A 24854-nucleotide genomic window follows, 5' to 3' on the forward strand; every position below is an offset into this window, starting at 1 on the left:
GCTCCATGGTCCTGACCGCCACCCCTGTTCTCAGAGCCTTCAGCGCTGCTCCGCCACCTACCGCGCCTACGCAGGGCACCTCATTCTGCCACAGTCGGATTCAAACCTATTCTCTGGCCTAACCTTTGCCTCCGTGTCATGCGCACAGGGCAGTGGGAACACCGGCCCCACGCCGCACAGCACTGAGACCCTGGAAGTTGCTGTCTTGCCCCTCCTGGAGTCGTTCGGTAGTATCTGCGAGACACTTAGTGGGGTTCCTTCTACCAGGCCACTGGAAAGCGGATACCAGTACCATCAACTCCAACTTACCCTTCGGCACCACAACAGATCAGACAGCTCTCTATTACGTAACCCAAGGGAAACCCCCACAAACAAAAAGGTGGGACCCCGGGAACGAATCCTGAGGCAGCATTCGGGACAAGAGAATACTGTAGCTACGTGCGTGAGAGTGCTGCTCCTTATAAATGAAGACAGCAAACGTGGGAGGGGCAGCAACCTGACTATTCAGTGGTTAATGATATGATAGTGTATAGTATTAAAAGGGACAACAAAAAAATAAAAATATGAAAAACCTGTGTGTGAAAAGGCAAAGTAAATGCACACGTGAAGATATTGATGTATGTACCTGAGCAGTAACATGGACATATATAAGATGGTTTTGTTCCTTATTTTTTTAAATGTGTGTTTTGGTGCCACAACTTTGTCGGTGGGGCTAGGAAACAGGATGGGGAACCCCCCCCCACCAGCAGGGCCCTCCACCACAAGTCCCACGTGCTCCGTGCTCCAGCAGCACGGTGGGGGCGGGGGAGGCCTGCGTGGTTTCCGCCAGGTCTGTGTCTCGGCACCGCCCCTCCTCTGAGCTGTGAACGCAGGGACGCGTTTAGCCTTCCCTGCCCATTCCCGGCCAGTTGCTGCTTTTGCAGAACTGGGCTGCACACCACCCCGTGCTTGTGGGGATGAAGTGACAACTTGGGTCAAATTCCTAACTCCAGTTTGGCTCCACAGAAGCCAGCCTGCCTTTGTCCTTGAGTTACCTGGGGCACGGGCTCTCTTGTTTTTTCCTGAAACTTGTAATGGGAGTCACTGCTTGGAGAGCCGTCTCATTCAACTTGATGGCGACTGCCTAAAAATCCACAGGAAGACAGGCTCAGTCCCGGGAGGTGGGCGCTCAGCATTGAGGCCGAGAGCGGGGTGAGGAGCGGGGAAGGCGGCCCATCGTTACCTCGGGGTTGTCGGTCAGGTAGATCTGCCTGGAGATGTTGTTCACCGCACAGATCCACTGTGGGGACAGGAAGAGACACGCTGACTCCCAGAGCCCCACCGCACTGGGAAGGCAGCGACACAAACAAAACCTTTACCTCTTCGTTCTCCTTTCTGCTTTCCGCCTGGAGGATTATCCCCCTGAAACAAAGAGCATCTACGTAAGTGCTTCCCAGATCTCGGTGACCCAGGAGACGACTCCGCTGGGGCCCGAAGGGAAGGGTCCCCGAAGGCGGCAGAGTGGGAAGGAGAGAGACTGGGGCTCCGGCTCGGGCTCTGCAGCTCTCACTGTGTCACGGACAGACGCCTCCTCTCCCCGGCCTCAGCGCTCTCATCTACAGAGCGGGCCGGCAGGGCTCAGACCCACTGGCCCAGGTCTGCGATTCTCACTACAGTGTTGACCATTCTCCTGCCCCGTCCCCCGCCCCTTAGATGATCCCAGGCAACCTGGGCTCTGGGCCAGCCACTGCTCCCGACCCCGCCCAGAGAAGGAATTGGCAGCCATCCCCCGTCCCTGAATGGAGAGAACACTGCCTAGGGGACAGACAGACAGACAGCACTGCCCTGCCCTGGGAAGGCTCACTCTGCAGGGACTGCACATCCGCCAGCTCCTTGGCTCCACGCCTCATCCGGGGAGGTGGGGAGCAAGGATCGTACCCCTACTTCACGTCTGAGGAAACTGGGGCCCAGAGGAGTTAGGTGCGTGCCTCGGACCGTGGCTGGAGCTTGGGCACCTTCATCCCAGGTCATTCCTGGTCCCCCAGGGAGGAAGGTGCTCGGCCGGTCAGGTCCGGGGGAGGAGACGGTCACCACTGGGCCAGCAGTGCCGCCCCCTCCCGAGCAAGCTGGTGCTCAAACCTCAACGCGGAACCCCAGCAGACACAGCTCCCGCCTCCCGGGGCTCTGACCGCCCTGGAGCACAGCTGCGCGTCCCCGCTCTAAGGGGCAGTGGCTCCCACCAGGGTGGGGTGGACTGTGAATGGCCACCGGGCTGCCGTTTTGAAAGCAGGACCCCTCTGGGCCGTGACGGGTGGGACAGCATGCCAAGGAACGACACTCCCGCAACTGAGCGCACTGTTCGCATCCCCCATGTCAGCTGGAGACGCCGACCCCTCGGGCAGATCCTCCTCCCATACCGGCTCTCCTCCCAGTCCTTGCCCCACCGAGATACAAACCCAAGTGCTTTGCCCGGGCACGGGTGAGGCGTAGCCACAGCCTTCCCCGTCTGAGGGTCTGTGCCAACACACAGCCACCCCCTTCGCCGTCTCACATGCGGGTCATGTCTTCCCTAAGCCCCAGACAAACCCGCTGCACCGGGCCCCCCTACAAAAGGCAGGTTGGAGCCCACACGGGTCACGTGCGCCCACTTCAAGAGGACATAAAACCGTCTTCCCAGAACCAGATGCTCCCTGGTGGGGGGCGGGGGGAACGGGCTGGGAGGCCCCACAGGGGCGGGGTCACTGCTCGTCCATCACCCACGTAAGCCCACGTAAACCCACGTGACGTACGATTTCCCGTTGGGAGTGGTGATCTGGAAGCAGTAGCGCCGGTCTTCGCAGTCCACCGCCATCACCGAGCAGTTGTCCAGGTCCTGGATCAAGCCTCCGGCCACGGCTCCCCGGGGCTGACACATGAGGTTCCCGCCCTGCGTGAAGAAGTAGAGCCTCTCCCAGGTGGTGGTGACCAGCCCTGTTTTGCTGTAAGGACGGTGGATGAAAGCCCATTAGCACTAAAGCATGAGCAGCACCTGGAAGAAGTCTGCTGCCTCCTCATGGGCCTCTGACATTCTAGGAACGGTGTATTCCTTTACATCAAAGCGAAGCTGCCTTGAAAATCATTCAAGTCCGAGGAGCAGCAGGAAAGGTGCGACTGAGCCTAAAGGATCTGGGAGGTTACGGGCCCGGCTCCCATGGGGATGCCAGTCCCAGGGCCAACTCCACGAGTGGGCAGGATGTGCCTGCCTGCAGCCACACTGGCCGCCACACCCGGTACCCGGGACAGAACTAGTCCGTCATCCTGAGGAACTGGAACCTGGGAGGTCCTTTCTCCGAGCCAAGGAGCTGGACTGCTCGGTATCTACCTAGTCACCAGCGTCACCTGCGCCCACAGCACACCCACCAGAATCGTGGGGGCTCTTACGGGATCCGGTTTTGTTCCAACCGGATGTTATTCTTGTTCTGTGGGCTGTTTACAAAGAGGGAAACCCAGTTCCTGGCAGAGAGCACCAGGACCTTGTGGAGTTTCCTATCTGTGCAGAGCTAAAGGGGACACCTGGCCTGCGATCAAGCAGCTCACAGATCTCTGAGGATCTGAGGATGTTCCTCAAAGAGAGCAGCAGCCGGAGGCTCCTCTCCGCAGGCCCTCCTCCAGAGGGGGACATCGAACGCACTGGCTGACCCAGCATTTACTGAGCAGCGACTTGTAACAACGTTACGCAACCTCAAAAACAGAGCTCAATTACCAGCTCTATGTTACAGACGCAGCAGCCGAGGCCCCACCCACCCATGGAATCTGTTACCAAGGTCAGCCTTCCCCACACCTGCCGACAGCCTCTCTCTGCTCTTCGATGCAGTGAAACCCGACCGTCCCTCCAATTCCAAGTGGACATCTAGCAACCGGAGTGCTAAGTGTGTGGCTCGGCCTAGATGCACTGAGATGACTGGAAGCTTTGGGCCCTTGGCCTCTGCCTCAGTGGGAGGTCTCTGCCCCGGTCAGGGGCCTGGGGGGCGGGGCGGGTGGGCTAACTCTCAAAGGTCCAGGATGATGAGTCAAGAGCAGTCCGTCTACAACTGGCTACGGTGGGCAGGGGCCGGGTGGCCGTGGGGTCTTGGGAGTCCCCACGCTCAGTCCTCACTCCCACGACTGAGTCAAGCCCACCTTGCGGGCATCTGGGACCTGGGACCCAGGGGGTCACAGGGTGGGAGTCCCTCCCCAGCCTCGCCCACCCCGCCCTGGCACAGGGCGCTTCAGCCACACCAGGGGCGGCACCGGCGCCCTCACTTTCTAAGGTTCAGGTAACCAGCCTTCTGGATGAGGGTCCTGTTGATCTGTGGTGCAGCCACGTCGGCGTCTGGGGTGTAAACGGATTCGTCGACCGAGAGGAGTTCTTGCTGGGACACCCGCATCTTTTCGGCTTCAGCTTCCAGCTCTGCCTGAATGCTTGAGACAGAAAGGAGGAGGAGGTCAGCCACTCCACACGGGCCGGGCCAGCCCAGGATGGCAGGGCGGGCGGCAGACAGCAGAGCCGCCCCTGCGGTGCCCTGTCTCCCAAAGGAGCCGCGGCTCCCCGCCTCTCACGTGGGCCCCGGAAGCTGGAGGTCAGGGACTCAAGGCCATGTGACTCAAAGTGTTGACCTCTGTTTAAAACAACATAAAAAACACCAAGAGCCACGCCTGAGCCAATTGAACCAGAGCCTCTGCGGACAGTGGGATCCATGCTCAGGACTCTGATATGAATTTCAGGAGAAGAGCTTTGATGAGCCCGTTCTCAGGGGCGGCACGGGCAGGCGGCCTGTGCAAATGCCGGAAAGGGGAGAAGGAAAGAGCGGTCCCTCCTGCCCCCACCTCGGTTTAGGCAGGAGCTGGGAGAGGGCCAGTGGAGATGGGAAATGACCAGGACGGTGCAGGTGCAACAACCAAGCCAGGGCGAGGCTGTTCCTTCTAAGACAGCCACACGAGTGCCCTGCCTGTGGCGGCAGGCTCGGTTACAAAGGCCTGAACACCACGGCCGGCCCATCCGGGAAAGCACGCTTTAGAGGCGTGCCCCGCTTCTGCACTGCGCTGAGGGATGGAGACGGAATTCCAGACGCGGGCAGGGTCTCACCGCGTGGGCTCCCGGGGACGTTCTCCCGGCAGGGGCCCGCCCTTCCCACGCTCCCCCGTCGGAGGTGCACACTGCCCGCCGCCTGCACCGCGTTTAACGCGGCGGGTACAGGCAGTCATGTGAGGGAGTGTTGACAATTTTGACATTTGAATGAAATGACTGGGGACTCCGGGACTGGCGGCCTCAGGAGAGGCCAGCTGGAGAACACACCTCTTTAGCTACACCTGCTTGTCACTGCCAAGGCTGACAGAATGGAGTATGAGGAAAGCAGTTAAGCGGCACGAGGGGAGAGAGGAGGGAGAGAGCCAGAGGTTTACAAAGCCGCCCAGGATGGTGGTTAAGCTGCCGTGGGTGATGAAAGTCTTTGAGGACCTGGTGGAAGGTAAGGATTTTCTGCCCTGGACAAAGGCTCAGGTGCTGGTACCGACAAGACAGAAGGACAGAGTTCTGTACCCCAGAAGCCATGCAAGGTCCTCAAGGCACCACACGTCTTATTTCCTAACGGAAGCACCCTGGTGCTGGCGGTGCCTGGGAACCCCTCCCAGCTCACGGTCAGGACACTGATGCCAGGTGCACCCGGGGGTCCGAGCCGCCGCCGCACCCGTTACCTGCGGGCAGGGCAGTCTGAAGAGACGATGCATGTTTTAAAAGCAGCAGCTGCAAGACTGCACTGCAGTTTGGCTAACTCGGGAAAGGCTCACTGCCTGTGCACCTGCCACCAGCCAGGGCAGTGACTGGGGTGCGGGAAAGGCTGCAGCGCTCCTGCCTGCCACCCCCGCAGCTCGGAGAAAAGCAAACGCCCTTCTGCATCATCGTGCACAGCACATCTGCGCCGGGCGCAGGCTCCTGCCCTGTGAAGCCTGAGTATTAGCAAAGGAAGACCCTAAGCACGGGGACCTGGACTGAATAGGAAAGGACCCCTGTGGACACTTGGATCTTTTACTGACATACAGGCTTTACACGTAGTGGGGGGACTCTCTGGGCTCCCCACAGGGTGGGAACTGAGGAAACCGCTCCTCTTTCACCACGCCACTCCCAAACGCCGGCGGCTGCATTCAGGCAGCGGGCAGACCCTCCCCGGCCCCACGCCCCACGGAGGGGCTGGCGGGGCCGAGCCAGCAGGAAAGCCAAAGGCGCAAACACCCACACGGAGTGCAGCTTTACCTCTGAGCCATGTCCGCGACGGAGGATAAAAAGCTGTCCATACTTTTGGAAAACATCTCTGCTCCCTTCTTAAAAAAGTTAATCTGAAAGACATAATTACAACAGTCTGAGAACAGTCCAGGAAGGGGGGGCCGACAGTGAGGGGGCAGCGCACACGCCGGCCGGCCCCTCCTCGCCCGCAGCTCCAGTGGCATCCCCCCGAGCCCCCGTCCCGCCGGCCGAGTCGCCCGCAAGGCCCAGGGCGCCCGTGTGGAGAGCCGCGGTGAGACCTGCTATCTTGCCATAGGGCTGTAGGGCTCGGGAATTACGTAGGTTTAAAAGCTTGGCATATAGCAGGTGTGTCAGCAATTACTGTAGATAATTAATTATGATATTTATCATCAGCCTTTTCCCTGGGTGGATTTTAGTGGGTTTCCTGAGGGCAGGGACGAGGTCTTTTTTCACCTCTGCACCCCCAGGGGCTAAATCGGTGTGTGACAAGTGACACTCAGAGCCCCAGCGAGAAGCAAACAAGCAGTAGGAGGTGGTCTCGGAGAGGGGAGGGCTGCCCCGACCAGCCCGTTCACGGAGCCACGTGCCGCTCTAACCACGGGCTGGACGGTGGTGACACGGCTGCGAAACTCGGGAGGGAAAACTGGGCCGGAGACCCTTAAAAGACTCTCCCAGCCCCGACACCAACCGAAAGGGGACCGTGCACGTACAGGACGCGGTGAGGCCCCTCCTGCCTCCCTCGTCCCGTGACAGAAGCATGCTCTGCCCGGGGGAGAGCGCCTGAGCAGACCCGAGGACCACACGGTCCGGAATGCAACTGCGGCCGCTGGCTTTCTGTGGACCAGCAGAAGGAATCCCTTCCTTCCTGTGAGTCCCGGATGCTCGCTTCCCAGAACAGCCGGGTCCCCTGACAACCCTGGGAGGACAGGGGTGCAGGACGGACGGGAGGACGGCCACCTCCATGCCTCACTGACATCTGCAACCACCCCGCCCCGAAACGCTGGAGCTTCCATTTCTCTCTGTGGCCAGGTGAGCACTGGCTGCCGCCCCCTTTCACACGCCTGTCTGCAGAGGGGTCACGGCTGCAGGCCTCCGTCACAAAGGAGGGACGGCGTTCGGCTCGGACATGGGCGTTCTCTCGTGTCACCCAGCTCGTCCGACCTGAAGCAGCCCTGCCCGGGGTGGAGGCACAGGCCTTAACCTCACACCCCGAGGAGACCAGCAGGTGCTGTCAGAACGGTTCTGCGGCCTGGGAAGTACGGACACCACACCCGGAGTTTTCCCAGCACAAAAGCAGATGACTGGACTATCCTAATGCGAGGCAGTGCACGCAGGGAGAGGTTCTGGCCCCGCGATCTTCGAATCATACAACGAGGAACACCGTGAACCCTGGCGGCGCCCACCACCGACGCCTGTTAAGTGGGCGTTATGCATTTCCGGGGACACAGCATCCCAGTGGCTCTTCCTCTCCTGCCCCTCCCCGAACAACCTGGAGCTCATACTCAGCTCCTTCACCGTGTGCTGAGCTCCTAGGACAGGGCTCACGTGTTCCCTAAAAACCCCGATGAATGAGCGGGAGGAAGGGGTGAGATCCTGGCTTCCGCGGCCACGCCACAGACCACTCGCCCCATGAACACTGCGCTGGAGTCCATCTGTGTGCTCTCGTGGAGCATGTACCCCGACTACAGACCCCATCTGTGTGCAGGCCTGAGGACTGGGTCAGGACGCGGTGGGAGACCTATTCACCTGCGGCCAGGGAAGGTGGGAATGGGGTCAAATGGCATCATCTCCCCCATTGACAGTGATAAGTCTGATTTAGAGGAATGCTATCCAAAGACCACAGTTCATGGGCCTTTGTGAGCAGCGGGAAGTACCACGGTCCAGTGACCATCAGCTAACAAAGGCAATACTCAATGAACACTGACGTAAAAGGGCTGCTCCGGGCCCTGGCCGGGTGGCTCAGTTGGCTGGAGCATCGTCCCACACACCAAAAGGTTGCGGGTTCGATCCCCGGTCGGGGTGGCAACCGATCAATGCTCTCTCACACTGATATTTCTCTCTCCCTCATTGTCCCTTCCCCTCTCTCTCTCTAAAAAATAAATATATCCTTGGGTAAGGATTAAAAAAAAATTAAAAGGGCTGCTTCCAAATCACCCAAAGACTCATGGGGTTAGACAACAACAACCTGGTCTAAGCATTAAAAAGCCTGGAGGGTCAGGGGCTATTTGGTCTTGTGTCTTGAAATCTAGGTACTTTCCACACGAAAAATGAGACGTGCCATCCCCAGTCCTCAATGACGCGGCCACCGCCACCCAGCAATGCCGGCGTGCTCTGTTCCGCTTTCCCAGGAGCTGCTGCATTTGCGCCATTGCACCGACCGACCGTGTCCTCTTCTCCCCCGTGGCGAGCAGCGTTCACTCAGAGGTGCAGGCTGGGGAAGGGGGGCGGGGTAGCCCTCGGCGTGAGCAGTGACAGCAGCTGGGACCCAATCCACCCCTGAGATCTTCTAGGGCCCCTCCTCTAAGGAACCAGGCTCCCAGCACTGCCCCAGGCCGGTGGCTGGGAACCTTCCTGAGACACCAAACTCGGGACCCTCCCTGGCCCTGAGCCTCTGAGGAGGAGCAGGGACTCCTGCCCCCAGAGGCGAGGCCTGTTGGTCGGGGAGGACGGTGAGACGTGAGACGGGGGTGTCACGAGGGCAGAGGGAGCACTGGCATTCTTTAACAGCCCCGGGCAGCCGCCAGGGCAGAGCTGTGACATGTGATGGAAGGAGGGAGGAGGGCCACAGGGAGGACACACGGGTGGGCACAAGTGCCCGTTGTGAGCAAGCTGGCCGCTCCCAGGGAGCTGCTGAGGGCTGGAGCCCACAGCTGGGCAGCGCTGGTTGTTGGCTCAAGCCAGCTTTGCTTGGGTGGCACAGAAAAGTTCTATTGCTCCATTTAAATATTACCACCGGAGGTGTAGGCTGACTCCACTGTCCTCCTCGTTCAAGGAGGTAACGACCATATTAAGATGAGAGACAACTGGTTTTTGGATGTTCAAAAATGCTCTCCTTCCCTGAATGAAAGGGATGCTGCGTTTTATTTTAAAATATGTGCACTTTTAAAATGTTTTATAGAAAGAATAGGTGCTCACATGTGAGATTTTTGTTTTAAAGTGGCTGACTTCTCCCTTCTCAACATTTTGCTTCCTTGAGCCCCTTTCTGTCCCTAGGCCGTCACTGAGAGGGGGTCCCGGTGTGCTTCTCACCAGCAGGAGTGAGGTCTGCAGTCAGTAAGTGGGGCGAGAGCAGGGCAGGGTGGCGGGTGAGGGCCGGCGCCCCCCTCTCGCACTCCCACTCACTGGGCCCCGGGCTGGCTGGCGCCGCGGTCCAGGCCCCGTCCTGAAGCTGCAGCCCCCCGGCAGACGAACGTCCCCGGACCATTAAACGGGGGGAGGAGCCTAACGCATCCTCTGCAGCGACTTCACCAAGCGCTGGCAACACTTCCTGGCGAGCCACGGTGCGGGCGTCCACCTCAGCCACGTGTCACCCGAGAACAGCCCAGCTGAGGGTGACCTCACCACACGGGGCGGCCAAGGACCGGGCGGAGTCCGAGCTGGGGAGCCTGGTTCTACAACCGGAACTGTCCGCTGCTTCTCAGACAATGGGACCCATCCTGCCTGTCACCCGAATGAGAGACAGGGCCACGCCCGCTCCTCCCCACGGGAGGCATGGGGTCACGGCCGTCATCTCCTGCGTGTGATACAGATAGCCTAACAAGCCCAGCTGTCGCCGATCCAGCCCGACTGGAAGCTCCCCCAGTGCTGAGTGTGGGAAGTTTCCCGGGAGGCTGCGCACTTGTGCTGCTTCTTCTGATGTTTCCCTCTGTCCCGTGTGTGTGCTGCTCCCTCAGCAGGACGCCGTGCCGCCCCCGCGGCTGGCCTGGGTCTTACCTGTCCGTGGGCGAAGCCCAGCATGGGCTCCATCATGGCCACGCGCTTCCGGTGCTGCAGCGCGTTGAGGGCGCAGTAGTACTGCAGGGAGGACAGGTGCTGCTTCCGCCGGGCGGCCGCCACCTCCCGCACCACTTCGCTCTTCACCTGTTTGGGAGGCGGGAGGAAACCCCAGGTTGTCTAATGCACACGGCGCTTCCGGAAGCGCGTGCAACTTCCAAACACGTCCGTTTATACGTTAGAACCACTTTTGTGACAAAGAGAATAACACACAGGTGAGGTTCCACCTCAAGTTTTTAAAAGTCCAAATGAAAACACCAAAGTAGCCCTGGTTGATGTGATTCAGTGGATTGAGTGCCAGCCTGAGAACCAAAGGGTCGCCAGTTCGATTCCCAGTCGAGGCACATGCCTGGGTTGCAGGCCAGGTCCCCAGTTAGGGGCGTGCAAAAGGCAACCACACATTGATGTTTCTCTCATTCTCTTTCTCCTTCCCCTTTCCTCCCTCTAAAAATAAATAAATAAACAAACACCAAAATAACAGCATCTCAGTGTTTGTGAGGCTGCACTGGGGTGGAGCCAGCACCCTCTCCTGGTGGCACCACAAAGTGCCACGACCCTGCAGGAGAACAGCGGGTCCGAGTACCAAGTGCCACAGACACCAGTGCCACAGACATGGCGGCTTGCCCGTGAGCCTGCCTTCTAGGAAGCCGGGTCACAGAAACAAAAGTTAGACATCCGAAAACATTCGGTATTTTTTACAGTAGTAAAAAAAGCTAGAAAGCGTTGGGTTCAAAACTCAGAGTGAACACCCAGGGCGAGGAGTCCTAGCCCTGCGTGGGTGGGAGTCAGATAATCACACCACGCACCTGAGCGCAGTGAAAACCACGGTGTGGCTGTAACCTTACCGTGGTTCCAACTTGGTGTCTGAAAATCAGTGTTTGAAGCTGGAATTGGGAAGTGGGTGTCTACTTAGAATTAAAAAAATTAAAAACCCATGTATGGGGGGGGAAAAGGTAAGAAATTAACTAAGACACCCTGGAGACCACAAACTCACAACAGGAAGACACGAAAGGAGCTTAGGTAAATGAGGTGAAAACAACACGTAAGGCAAGTGTTCTTACCTTCTCGTTCTCCTTTTTTTTAGGGAGCCTGCTGTACTTGGCCATCGAGAGGTCATGCTCTGAAAGCAGAGAGACATTCTAGCACCAGACGGATGGAAAGGCACGGACACTCACCCGGCGTCTCGGGCCGCCAGACATTCTAAACTCACACGCATCTCTGAACCCACACGCCAAGGACGCAGGGGATGCTTACCGCTGCTGGCGAGTCCGAACAGATCCTTCAAGGTGCTTACTTCTGCACGAGAGAAAAGAAATGCCTTAGAGCACAGAAAAACAAAATGAGCCAACCCAGAGCTTTAGGCCTCCCCAGGAAAATACAGAGGTGTCCAGGGGGTGGGGGAGGTGCTGCCCTCGGCCCTCGGCCCTCTGCCCTCCTGGGCCCGGCCTGGCGGCCGGGAATCCTGGTCCCACTGGAGCTCGTGGCTGCTGCTGCACTCATGCTCAGGGAGCCCCTGAGGGTCCGTGAGGGAGAGGGCACTTAGGGACAAGGGCTGGAGGCCAGGCACCACTCACGGAGACCAGGAGTAAAAATGTGAGCTCTGATTCTTCAGCCCCAACATGTTTTAGCTCATCTTTCCTCAGAATGCCCTGACTGACTCCATCCGAACCCCAGAAGTTTCCTGGCGCTGCCATTTTAACATCCGGTCGAGGAATACACGGTGCTTGTCTTAATGAAAAAGTGTGCAGCAACCTAGTGTACTGCACCTGCAGCATGCCGACCCCGGTACCTGTTCCTACCCCATGGGGGCGCTACAGCCATCACACATGAGGATGGCTGAACAAAGCCCAAGTCCGAAAAAACCACGGAAAGATCCATGAGAGCAAGGAGTGTTCAAGGTTAAAAACTTAACACAGCTATCAAAAAGACAGTGATATCTTCCACTTTAAAATTCTCTATTTTTAGTTTGTCAAAGCAAAGCATTTTCACGTGCTTTATGTTGCTTCTCAACTGACCTCAAAACTGCCTCCAGCTTTTCAGTTTCTCTTCATATTGTTTTTACCCTCTCTGGAACCATGCTGCTTTCTGTCTTTCTCTTCTTGCGTTTTTCCTTACTTCTCTCTCACTCTCTACTTCCTTTTGGGGCAGAGTTGTGACGTTTTTCCTCATCAGTTTTAAATAGCTTTCTTAATGAAAGTGGCAGCAAAATGAAACTCCACCGTCTCAGGAGGGGGGATGCCAGACTCGAAGTTGGCTCTAACGCTGCCCCAAGTACGACCTGCACCAACACTTCAAATCTGTCTCGGTGTCACCCAAAAAGGGTGCCATTAGCCTGAGACCTCCCTCGGGTGGGCCAAGAACACAATGGGGACTCACTAACAGTTAAGTTGAACTGCTCAAAAGAGAGGGCATTTCTCAGTGATCCACATTAATTTAAAGAAATTAATGCATATAAATTATTATTCAAGGAATTAATATTTTGAAGGCAACTGGCACTGAATTCAGTTACTTTACCTGTGAGATCCTTTTCTCGAAATTGTACAATGGGGAGAACCATTGTGTCTGCCAACTGTTTAGCCAGCTCTGTATGGAGAACATTAAGCTGAAAGAAAGAGAAATCTATTGAAGAAAATTATATCCACTATTACTGACACTGTCTTATTTCGCCCAGGAATCACTTTGCACACTTTTGAGTGGTTCAAGAGCTCAGTTACATCTCCTTAGCAAATAAATGCCCTCATTGAACAGAAGATGACAGAGGCCTCGAGGTATCAGAAACTAAACATGAGCCCTGTTGGTTGTGCATGAAAAGGCTGCGGGTTCGATTCCCGGTCAGGGCACCTACCTGCCTGGATTGGGGGTTTGATCCCAGGTTGGGGCATCGTGTGTGGAGGCGTCCAATGGATGTCTCTGTCTCCCCTCCCCCCACCCCTAAAATCAACAAACACATCCTCGGGTGAGGAGTGAAAAAAGCAGCAGCAACGTGGGGTTCTCACTGAGCAGGCGAGTTTGCTAAAGGAGTCTCCGCGCCCACAGTTACTGTTTGTTTGCCGGGTGAACTCGGGTTCAGTGTTGTCGTGTAAGCCGCACCCGCCCGGGGAACGCCCACGCTCTCGCGTGCCTGCTGTGCGTGCGGCTTACTCAGTGCTCAGCACAAGTCGCCATTCCCCGGCCACTGGGAGCTCTCTCACTCTCAGAGGGCTGGCTGGAGGCACACTTCAAAGGCGGGCCTGCCGGGAACCTGCTAACCCTCAAACCGCAGCCAGCTGTGGGCCTGGAAATTACTCTCTGGAGAGAGAGAGCTCCCCACTGACACGACTCAGCCAGACTCCGAGCCGCTGCTCTTTAGAAAAGAATCTTTCGAAGAACAACAAGACGACTGAATCCACAGGGGAGTCTCCACACCAGATCGCTCTAACAGCCCCTGGTTCCTTCTCCCCTCCACCTCTAGGCCTAAGTCCTGTCTTGTCCGCAGTCGCAGGGAAGTGAGAATGGTCCCTTGTCAGCACTACCGTCTGGATGACTTGTTGTAGAGCAGCTTCCTGTGCTGGACACCGTGTAGCTCCCACCTGCGAGTGAGGTGTTATTTATCACCCCAGCCTTACAGACAGGCAGGCAAGGCTCCCAATCAGACTGCACATACGTGGCACCATGGGATTTTAACCCTGGGCTACCGGGATCCGAAAGCCATGCTCTTCCCCCTCCACAGTCTGAGTCACGTCCTTTGTCTTCCGTGCTCTCGAAGCTGCCAAAACTTCAAACGTTTGGCCGTCCAGACAGCAGCCACGAACACAGAGGAAGGGATTCTCCCCCTGCGCCACGGACTTTCCGAGATTGCCGAGGGTGTTCCAGGGTTCCCGCCGGGTGAATGGGGGGAACCGCCCAGCAGGCATTTTTTGCAGTGAACAGATGGCAAAAGGAGTCTCCGCGCCCACAGTTACTGTTTGTTTGCTTCTTTCAGCAGTGACAGCGGTAACACGTGTCCCCTTCTGCACAGAGCTCCCCCCCTTCAGGGGTGTGCCTGCAGAGGCTGCTTTGATAAGCTTGCCTAAGGTCAACCATCTGCCAGGCAAGGAGCTATGGGCCGAGCTGGTCCTGTCCTCCCTGCCTTTCCTTCGAGCCAAGGCTGGGGCAGCTCCACGCAGCTGGGAGTGCACAAAGATGGTCATGCCAATACACCAGCCATCAGGACAGAACGCGTTAATGGTTTTTCCTGAATAACTTCCGTAAGGAATGCACTGTTTTTGACTCACACTTAATTGAATGGAAGTCAACAAGTGTACCTACTATGCTCCTGGCTCTGTGCTCGACGCTCTGATATACATGATTTCATTTAGCCTTTATAATATTCTAATAAAGCAGGCTTTCCTGCTACTGCCATTCACAGGAGAAGAACCCAAAACTCAGGAATGCTAAGTGGCTTTCCAGTGATTATTCACTTCAGGAATGGCGATTTCCTAGATGCTCATTTGCTTCCTAATTTCTTCGTAAGGCTCAAAGAGTGCGTGTCGTCAGCTTTCTGCCTCGGGGCTTCCGAGAGGCAGGGGGCCACCGTCCCCAAACACAGGGCCTTCCCTGACCGGAGTGGACAGAGCGTGCACTGAGTACTCTCGGCACTTCAGCAGCGCCACACAGGAAACGGGGACAGCATTGTCTTCCTTGCGCGGCTCCTGTGAGGGCAAAGCAGTGACGCGAACAGGACATGCTCACAGAGCAGAGCTGAGGGCCCGACACCCACCTGGCGAACGGAACCAGTCATGATAGCGACTTCCTGTGGCAGGTGCACTCCAAGGGAGGGAGCTAGAAACGCAGTGTTTGGGGAAATGACCAGGGACGACAATCTCTGCAGGCCCACCACCCGGGAGATCTGCCTCCAAGGCATTCTGTTAGATGGAAACCGCACAGATCTGTGCTTTTAGCTGTTTTCTGTAACGTCTCAGGCACGTTACTTGTCTTGGGAATTTTTAACCTGGTTTAGGCCCAAGAAGAGAAAAAGCAACCACAAAAACTGGTCTGCTCTTCCCCCATGAGCGAACAGCTGTTACATTACAAAGAAGAAAACTTCCGAGAGGCCATGACCCTGCTCACACACTCGCTCTTCCAGGCTTCTGTCCTTTGGAAACGATTCACTCTCCGCCAAACTAACAATCCCTGCTGCCCATGGAGACATGGTCGTGAGTAAACACCTCACCCTGGGAGTCTTGGCTCCGGGGTTTTGACGACCAACCCTATTTCCTTAGCAACTCTCCTCGAGTCCAGAAAACACGTGATTTCGGTAGGCGCTGTCTTTGCTCCTCGCCCTGGTTATTTATTCACTGTTTATAAACATTCTTCCCTTCATTTTCCAGAAGAAACTACTCTTTGCTCCTTTCTAGTTACATTACCCCTCCACTTCCTCGCACGTTTTGAAGGAAGTCCCAGCAGTGGGTGGAGGACGAAGCTCCACGAGAACCCATGTGCCGGTCACGGCGCTGGCGCCCAGCGCAGCAGCTGCTGAACGCAGGTGGTCAGTCGTGTTTGCCGAACGAACAACGAACTTTTGGACTAATTTGCTGAATGAATGAAAATGCTATCAGTGTAGTTTTAGATGAATATTAGTTTCTCATTTTATAAACTGAAGACAGTGTCTGCATCACATTAATGGCTCAACAGTTCAGTGGCATCTGCATATTCCCTTTTTTGCTTATTCTTTGCCATGCTTTTCTGTGACAAGTTTGCAAAGTCCTTGAGAGATGGACAGTTTATACCTGCCTAATTCTGCAGAGGGTTCTGCCCCGCACTAGTAGCATCTGAGCTCTCTTTTTACAATCAGGGTTTCTGTACTCCATTCCTAAAACGATGGCTGTTTTTCACAAATCTTCCAAGTGTATTCTGTAATACAGCTACAAGGGCAGTTGTATGAATCCTTACGGAGTAGACTGAATCACGCTCTGGGTCCCCTACCCCCACAAAAGAAATGTCCACCCAGAACATGTAAATATTTGAGAAATGGTCTTTTCAGATGTAACAAAGGATCCTGAAACGGGATCATCGTGGGCTAGGCAGACGGGGGCCTAAATGCAATGACAGGTCTCTTTATAAGAAGAGAGGACGCAGACAGGAGAGAGAAAGCAGGGGGGTGAGGTGGGGTCGGCGGAGAGGGCCATGTGACGTCAGGGGTGGGGGCTGGAGTGAAGCAACCACGAGCCAAGGGACACTGGAGCCACCAGAAGCCAGAAGAGGCCAGGCAGGATCCTCCCCTACAGCCTGCAAAGGGAGCACAGCCCTGCGGACACCTTAATGCCATGCTCTTGGCTGCCAGAACTGAGAGAGAATAAATTCCTACTGTTTTCAGCCACCTAGTTACAATTTACTACAGCGGCCTGGAGAGACTAACACACCCTCCCCAGAAAACTCAATTCTTGGAAACCTTTCTTTTGGTCCATTGTTCATGTGTGCCAAAGCCCTTCCCCTTGAACCAGGAACAAATATGATCATATAAAGCCTCTTTCGTGAAACAAACCTTGTAATATCAACAACTTGAGATAAAGTCTCAGATTATTTAAGCAGATACCTAAAAATGGAAAGCAGACCAAATAAAAACTAAAAGAAAGTTCAAAAACAGACTCGAAAATAAATTTTATCACATTGCCATCTTACCTCATCCACCACTTTGGAAAAATAGTGAAGCGTAGAAATTACTTCTTCATCGCCTTTGCCAAGAGCAAAATTCTGAGAGCAAAAGAACAGAAGAGCCAGGTGTTAACTGAATGCCTGGGAATTCGGCACCGCAGCGTCGCCCCACCACGCACGCTGTCCACGTTGCCCCACGTGGCCCCACCACGCACACTCTCCGTGTCTCCTCCTTTCTTCTCCCAAGAGCACCTCAGAGCGTCTAATGGCAGGACGTGAGCTCTCCCCTTCTTCTGCCCCCACAAGGCGCCCGACGGCCCCTCCCAAACTATTCCTCCGCTGGCCACCGCCCCTCCGTTCAGACATCAGGGTAACTCTGCCTTCACTTCCCAAAGCTGCCAGTGTCGGCTGCCCCACAGGCCCGCGGGGACTACAGCCCTCCCCGAAGGGCCGCTGAGGACATCCAGGCTAAGGAGAAACATCTCATAGGCTCTGAGCTCATCACCAGGTAGAATTTATCAGGGGAAGGAAAAGGCAAGAGAAAAGGGAACAACGGAAATGGGTTATGGGAAAACAGAGAGAGGGGAGGCCACGAGGTGGGCACCAGGGAGGGTGGGTGGGAGGTCTCTAAAGAATGAACGCTTTTGGGGAGCTTCTTTCAAAGAGCGCCATCCTGTGCCACGTAAGTGTCACGTTACCTGTTTCTCATACGCTAGGAGTTGCTTAGACAGCTGCTGAGTGGCCAGGCACATCTCATTCTGCACGGAGAAGAGAAAAGCAAGTAAGACTTGTCCGATGTTTATACAGTCCCTGAAAAATGGCACCTCAGAGAATTCCTTAAAAATATGTGTGTGTAAAATAATTATTTTGTTCCTACATTGTTTGGAAAAACAGAGTCAAAGGTTAAAGCCTGCCCCACCCCCCACACCATTCGCAAACGAGGGCTCCTTCTGGCCGCAGAGTCAGAGAACAGATGCAGGGAACAAGTATAACGTGGTTGACAAAGACACAGACGGTCCCGTCCTCCCAGGGCTTACAGGAAAGCAGGTATTAAGAAAACAGTCACAAGCATAACGAGGACCCCAAAGGAAACTCCGGGTGCGTTAGGGCGCTCCGAGAGGAAGGCCCAGGGGGTCTCTAAGGAAGAGATGTTTTAAGCAGCCCCCAGGATTAAGAGTTAGCCCAGGGGACAGTTCCCCAGAGGGAGGGGCATCCACGTGGTTAAAGCGCACAGCCCCCCTGTGGGAGGAGCTACAGAGAGGATGGGGGGGGGGTGGTGGCGGGAGGAGGCTGCCAGGGCAGGCAGAGCAAAGGCAGGAGGGACTTGGTGGCCCAGATTTAGGCTTTATTCTAAGAGCAGCGGGAACCGAAGCAGCACTAGGACACGATCAGATTGTACCAGACCGAGAGCGCTGGCTCGGGAATGATGGATGGCACCGCAGGAGCACAGCTGCAACGCTTGGGAGGCCCCTTCTGCACCAGTTTTCACCGGCCAACACTGTCCCTTTTCCTCTTCTCTTTCTTACCCCTCTGATCTCTGGCTGCACAGCGGTTTTCTACAACAAACCCCCGCCAGCCCCCACCAATGGACCCAGCCTAGAAACCGTGCCATATGCTCTAAAGCTCTGCAAAAGCTTCTCTTCAGATCCAGGGCATATTCCTGACAGCAGAGTAGTGCCCCCAGGTCTGGCCTGGAGCAGACAGGGGCGGGGGTGCTGGCCTGCCTTGGCCTTGGTCTCCACTTACTTTCTAATACTCCTGGCTTTGCTGTTCCTTTCGGTAAGGACCGAGCTCTACAGGGGCTTGTTTTATTTTTCACGGTCCTCCTTTGCAAGGCCCAGCAGAGACTAATCCAACCCTTTTAGGACCCTCTTTGCAGACAGCTGGCTAACCTTTTCCCTGGTTTCCTTCCTCTGCCCCAGGGACAGGCATTAACAGAGCCTGAAAGGTGGCTCTCTCCTTTTCTTCCCAAAGTAAAGCCTGGAGGGTACAATAAACAGTCCTGGCTTTGGCACCCTACTGGGTGCCACCCTTTCCAAACCAGCGAGCGCTGGCGGCCGGGAGGAAGGCAAGTGGGCAAGTCCACCAGCGCTGTGTCAGGCATCTAGACAGGATGTGCCACAGTCCCCAGCACACAGCAGGCACCCAGCAGATGCTGGACGAACAAATGAATGAACAAACAAGGTCAGAAGATTCATCTAAATTCCAAGTGTAAAACAATACCCTCGATTGTGGTGTGAGGAGGAAAATACTGCCTAACCCTACCAGGAAACACCACAAACGGCAGGGGGCGAGGAGGGTTAAAATACGACAGCTGGACAGGGAGGGATAAAGCAACAGCAGGACACAGCCCGCGCCACCTTCAGCAGTGCAGCTTTGAAGATCACAGTGCGTGGGAACCAGGGTCTTCGCCCGCTCTCCGGGCTGATTCTCAGCTGCATCAGCAGCTCCCTTCCTCCTCTGAGTCGTTAGCACTGGGTTTAAGATGCATCTGTTCAAGCTCCCTGGGCATCTGCCCGGGGCCGTGCCACGCACACTACGCTTCACTGCCCCACAGAATCACCCCCGACAACGGCAGCGAACATTACAAGGCACTTAATTCCTGCCAGACGCCACCCTGAGTGCATTCCAGCATTATCTCATTGAATTCTGGCATCCCTGTAAGGCAGGCTCTAATTATTAACTCAGTTTCACAGATGGAAACACTGAGGCACAGAGAGGTTGAGCCACTTGCCCAAGGTCACACAGCTAGTCAGCAGGTGGGCTGGGATGTGAACCCACGTCTGTCCGACTGTGAAACCCACAATGTTAAACACTGCTCTCTAGGATCCCCAGTGCTGCTGAGAGGCAGTTGAGAAGGTCTCTGCTGTGGAGTAGACTTGACAAACTTCCTGTAAAGGGTCAGTCATCATTCTCGGTGGTGAGGCGGATGGTCTCTGTCACACCTGCTCAGCCCTGCGGCTACAGCATGGTACCAGCATGAACAGCCCACAAGCAAATGAGTGCAACTTCATTCCGATAAAGCTTCATTTACAAAAACGAGAGGCCAGTCCAGGGGCAGGTTATCGCTGAGCCTGCTTTAGACAAGAAGCGTTTCAGAAGCGCACTTTCCTGCCACAGCGCCCTCTGGAGGCGCTCCATGAAGCCACACAGTTTCAGATTCGGGAAATGTTTTCTGCTCTAATTCATCCTTTTTTCTTTTTCACTCTGGCCAAGCCTAAAACATCACTCCCCCACATCTGGAGCCTTTAGAGACTGGTCGATAGACAGGATAACCACCCTCACTGCCTCCTAAACAAGAGAGGGCCCCAGGCTGCTTGAAGCCTTCCTTTCTCCGGAGCTTCCTGGCAAGTGCTCCGCGAGCAGGCCGTGGAAAACCGGCCAGGCAGCTGCCAGCACCACACCGCACCCGGGCAAAGAGGCCGCACGCGAGTGCCGCTCACACAGCCCCCGCAGCGCAGGGCAGGAGAGCGCGCAACGTGCAGCAGCCGCTCTCCTGACGACCGTGTGCCATGGACCCTGCCTCACCTCCCCTAGAAATGCCGGATGAAAAGCTGTGTGCTTTCACGCGTGTGTGATTTCAGGCAGCAAGACGCTGTTCTACCAGCACGATTTCACTGGGAACAAGCCAGAAGCCAGAAGTCAGAGAGGGCCCGTCACCCACCCTGGAAAGAAGCGCACCCTTCCTGCACGGAGCACACTGGAAGGAAAGTCTCTGAACTGGGCCAGCAGTCATCTGACTCAGCCTCCTGTGCTGCCGCGCACAAAGGTTTTATGACCTGCTTTACCCGCACCAGCCAGTCAGTCCACACCCTCTCCGGTGAGTCCGCACAATTACCTCTGCAACAGGACCTGCCGAGCCGGAGCTTGAGTCAAGAGCAAACATGAGTAATCGCAACAAGGACGGCCGCGGCTAACATTGACCGAGCCCCTCCTTGCACTCGACACTGCTGTTAAGTGTTTTACAGGTGCTGTCACATCTAATCCTCAGAGTGCACTATGAGGCGGGGGCCAACAGAAGGCATAATGACTTCCTAACATCACATGACTTGTAGTTGGCAAGGCAACGACTCAATTCAGAGCTGGCGGACTCGAATGCTAATGCTCGAGTTCTGAACACTACCCTGCTCCACCCCAAAGCCCCGAAGTGTCTCCAGTTAGTCCTCAGCGGGCAGGCCCCATCAGGGACGTAAATCCACGCTTTTCTAGCTGCAGTCCAGCAGAAGCAGTGGCCCACAACTCAGATGCGTCATGGGTTCCCGGGACTGCTTCCCACACTCCAGAAGAACTCTCTGGTTACCGTCTGCACTGCTTGATGCCTCACAAGAACCCTTTACAAAGACGACCCAATGCAGGGCTTACTGACAGGCGCTCCCATGTTAGACAGAACCTCCCGAGGCTGCCACCAAGGCAGAAGGACCCATGGTTAGCAAACCTGAAAGGGAAACTGAGATTTTTGCAAAGGAATGTTTATCTTAAGGTGACCCAGAATGCTTCCTAACTCAAATGCCACTTGAAACCCCTGTGGACAGCACCATCCGTGGTACGCTTGGATGGAGAGGCTGGGGGCAGGGGCAGAGGAAACCCTCTAGAGTCAAAGTCGCAATGTGGGCATTTGCTCTGATCTACACCAAGCACTTGACCAGCAATGCTTCCTGGAGCCGAGCGGCTGACAGTCCCGTCCCAGCGCTTAACACAGAGCTGGGTCACGGGTGGCTCTAGCTCAGGAGCCCCGAGGTGGGAGGCACGTGGCAGGGTGGGGGATGGGGTGGGTGGGGAGGACTGCAGCAGGAAGGGAGGCAGAGAGCCGAGTCTGGGGGCAGCTGTGATTCCCGAGGCAACAGGGAAGCCCTGAGGCATCTGGGCAAGCGAACGACAAGATCAGGTGGGCGCTGAGAGCAGCCATGAGCAGCTCTGGTAGAAAAGAAACGCTGAAAGGAGACGATGGCACGAGGGTCGGGAGACCAGCTGAAGAAGTCAAGCGAGAGATGGACACAGGTCTGAGCCCGGACCACAAAGTGGAGAAGGTGGCGGAGATCTGTGGTGTATTCCTGCGTCATAAACAACAGCATGTTCTAAATGAGGAAGGGGGCGGGGGGTGGAGCCTAAGAAAATGGCTCTAGTCTGGATCATGGATGGAGGACAGTGCCCCTAGCTAAGCACTCCAGGAGGGGACAGATTCGGGAGTGGCAGTAAACTGTACAGTGCGGCCAGGCATGGTGCTGGGCATCGGAGACAGAGGATCTGCTCCCTGGGAGCTCGCAGGCCACAGCGGGACAAGGAAGCCCCACTCGCCGCACCTTACGTGCACTGGCCAACGAGTACGCAGGGCGGCTGGCACGCAGGTGCACTCTGGCCAGGAGGGGAGGAAAGTGAGAAAGCAAAGGTGTCAGGCACATCTGGGGCTTCAGGTTAGTCTGAAAAGCCGGGAGGGGCTGATGGGGCTGCCTGCCAGCAGGAATGGCATAGCCAAGTCTCGAGATGTGGAGAGGGGCCGCCGACACATCCTAGAACAGCCGGAGGTGCGGCCGATGCTCAGTGCATGAAGATCTTGGAGCGCCCTGCTGAGTTTAATTAACCTCTGCTGCGGTTTCAGGGAGTCACTGAAGCATCTGAAGACAGCGAGGGCAGGGAGGTTTGGATGTGAGAAGACACCTTCTGAAGACCGGAGGGCTGCTTGGGCCAACGCTGCTACAGCCCAGGCGAGAATACGTATGCACTTGCATCTGTTCAGACACTACGGAGGTTCTTAACTCACTTAGCTAACAGCTTGAAACACAGCAGATCTTTCTACGTAACCTGTCTCTGCTTGGTTCACGCCTGAGAAACGTGTACAGCTGCCACCTTCCAAACAACCCACAACGGAGAACTCCGTTCCTGCCCTGCGCAAAGGCACGTCTGACAGCGGAGAGAGGACCAGATGTGACTGCAGGGACCGCTTTAAAATGCTGAAGGCGGCTCACAGACCACAGCTCTGCTCTAGTGCTTACGCCAAATGAAAGTTAGAATCTCCCCGCAATCAGCAAAACAGCTCACTTAACTTTCCTCTAGTTTTCCTTGCCCTTCCCCTTTCTAAAACTGAGGTATGAAGGGCATTTGCTATCTCGGAATACGGAAATTTACTATGAGCTCTGATTAAAATATCTTTTGTGAACATTTATCATTTATAAGCAGCATAAACCTGGTTTTTAAAACATAATGAAAACCTACATCTTGCCAAGTACCTCTGTTTTCGAAAACAAAATTATAAAACTACACGAATCTAATTCAATAGATCTAGGTGTGAAATATACTAAGACATAATGTTTCTCTAAGTTATATTTAAGAAAATATAACAAGGAAAATGGCAGAATGAAAACACTGAGAAACAGAAATGTATATATATATATATATATATATATATACTAATCAAAGAGAAGTCAGAAGAGTTTTCTTTTTTAAATTCAAAACAAAACAAAACAAAACGCCTACATCTTCAAATACACCTGAGAAGCCCACCGGCCCTGGCCCAGCTGACCCGCCTGCCACTGGCCGCTGCCTGCAGCTGCTGCCGAGCGAGCGCGGTGGCCCTGACCAGAGGTCCCCGCTGGCCTCCGCTGCAGGAAACGCCGAGGCAGGAGGACGGGTTTCTGGCCGGGAGCAGAGCCCATGTGACGATCATCTGGTGCGAGTTAAAAGCCAGTTACAGCCTCTTGAAATGCAAGACCCACTTAACTCTGGCAAAACTTAGTTTTCTGGCTCGAAAGACAAAACGAGTAAGAAAATGCTTGCATGTCAAGTAGACGACTCTGACAGATAAGGAGAGGTAGGCGAGGGACCCCGGGGACAGCAGAAACACGGTCCCTTAGGTCTTGGCGCTCTCACGCCGTGCTTCAGAAAGAAAAACAAATCGCTTCATGGCCGTATTTAAATTGCTGAAGAGCAAGCAAGTTCAGGTGTAAGTCCAGTCAAAATATTTTCCTTTCTTAAATTTTGAATATTTGGAGAAAACTACGAAACAGACAATATAAATAAACAGGGCTTAAAAAAATCGACAAAGAAGGCCCCCAGTTTCTGAATGTCTGACCCAAAATATGCAAGACTGCAAATGAGCACCATTCATTTGGTCCTTAAAATTAGTTCCAATTAATAAGCCACACTATAATACAGTATAGTCTGCAGTTCTGTATCTGTGGCCTGGCCTCTGGCTATGAACTTTCAGCAACATCTCTTTCCGCACCTCCGATGACCCACGGACATCTCAAAGTCAGCCCTTCAACAGAATTATGCTGACATCCCAGCCGACACACACACACCCTTCTCCCCTTCCTGTGTCCTCCCAACCGTCCGCAGCTGACGTTCAGGCTGAGTCTTCCTCTACCAACCAGATCCCTTCATGTCCCACTAGTCGCTGGTCCAGCTCCTAAACTCCCCCACTCCTTTCCAGCTGCCCTGCCGCCCGCCCGGTGCAGCCACCATCCCCACGCTGAGTAGTGAGGAGTCTGGACCCCGCCTTCAGGCTGACTCGCTCTGCCACGTATTAAAGGGGTGAACCTGGACAAGGTACTCATCGTGGGAATCCGTAGGTCTCCTGACCTATATAAAATGAGGACAACAACAAAACCCACCCCACAGAGTGGCTGGGGAATTTAAATGAATTGATCCACGTAAGAGCCCCTGAAACCGTGCCTGGAAGCTACTCAGTATTCAATAAACCTCGACTGTCACAGCCATCTTCCGGTCAGATGCCCAACACAACTCTTCTGGGTCAGCTGACGCTCTCTCCTGGCACTGCCGACGCTCTTAGGTGGTGCTTCTGTCTGTCTCTCCACGCCCTGTAAGCTCCCTAATGGCAAGGGCTGAGCCTTCTTCCCATTCATGACATGAATACATGACTACTAAAACAATGAGAATAATTACATGTGAGTATCAAGAGCTATACAATAATGACTATAATGAGTATTAATACACGTTGTTATTAAATACAGAGGGTGCTGTCTCTTTAGAGATCATCGATGACAAAAAGGAACAT

General features: G+C 55.1%; 1 protein-coding gene across 2 annotated transcripts in view; it reads right to left on the reverse strand.

Annotated features, from left to right (window-relative positions):
- Positions 1-24854, reverse strand: part of APPL2 (adaptor protein, phosphotyrosine interacting with PH domain and leucine zipper 2) — a 41276-nt gene that overhangs the window by 8091 nt on the left and 8331 nt on the right. For both annotated transcript variants that reach the window (XM_028533083.2, XM_028533081.2), the window contains exons 3-14: positions 17542-17601; positions 16871-16942; positions 12746-12833; positions 11486-11527; positions 11293-11351; positions 10172-10318; positions 6248-6330; positions 4261-4419; positions 2769-2957; positions 1359-1401; positions 1223-1279; positions 1035-1123 (exon numbers count right to left, since the gene is read on the reverse strand). In XM_028533083.2, the coding sequence (XP_028388884.1) occupies positions 1035-1123; positions 1223-1279; positions 1359-1401; positions 2769-2957; positions 4261-4419; positions 6248-6330; positions 10172-10318; positions 11293-11351; positions 11486-11527; positions 12746-12833; positions 16871-16942; positions 17542-17601 (1088 nt within the window). The remainder of the gene's footprint in view (positions 1-1034; positions 1124-1222; positions 1280-1358; positions 1402-2768; positions 2958-4260; positions 4420-6247; positions 6331-10171; positions 10319-11292; positions 11352-11485; positions 11528-12745; positions 12834-16870; positions 16943-17541; positions 17602-24854) is intronic.

Source organism: Phyllostomus discolor, chromosome 2 (assembly GCF_004126475.2).
Source record: "Phyllostomus discolor isolate MPI-MPIP mPhyDis1 chromosome 2, mPhyDis1.pri.v3, whole genome shotgun sequence".
NCBI classification, from domain to species: Eukaryota; Metazoa; Chordata; class Mammalia; order Chiroptera; family Phyllostomidae; genus Phyllostomus; species Phyllostomus discolor.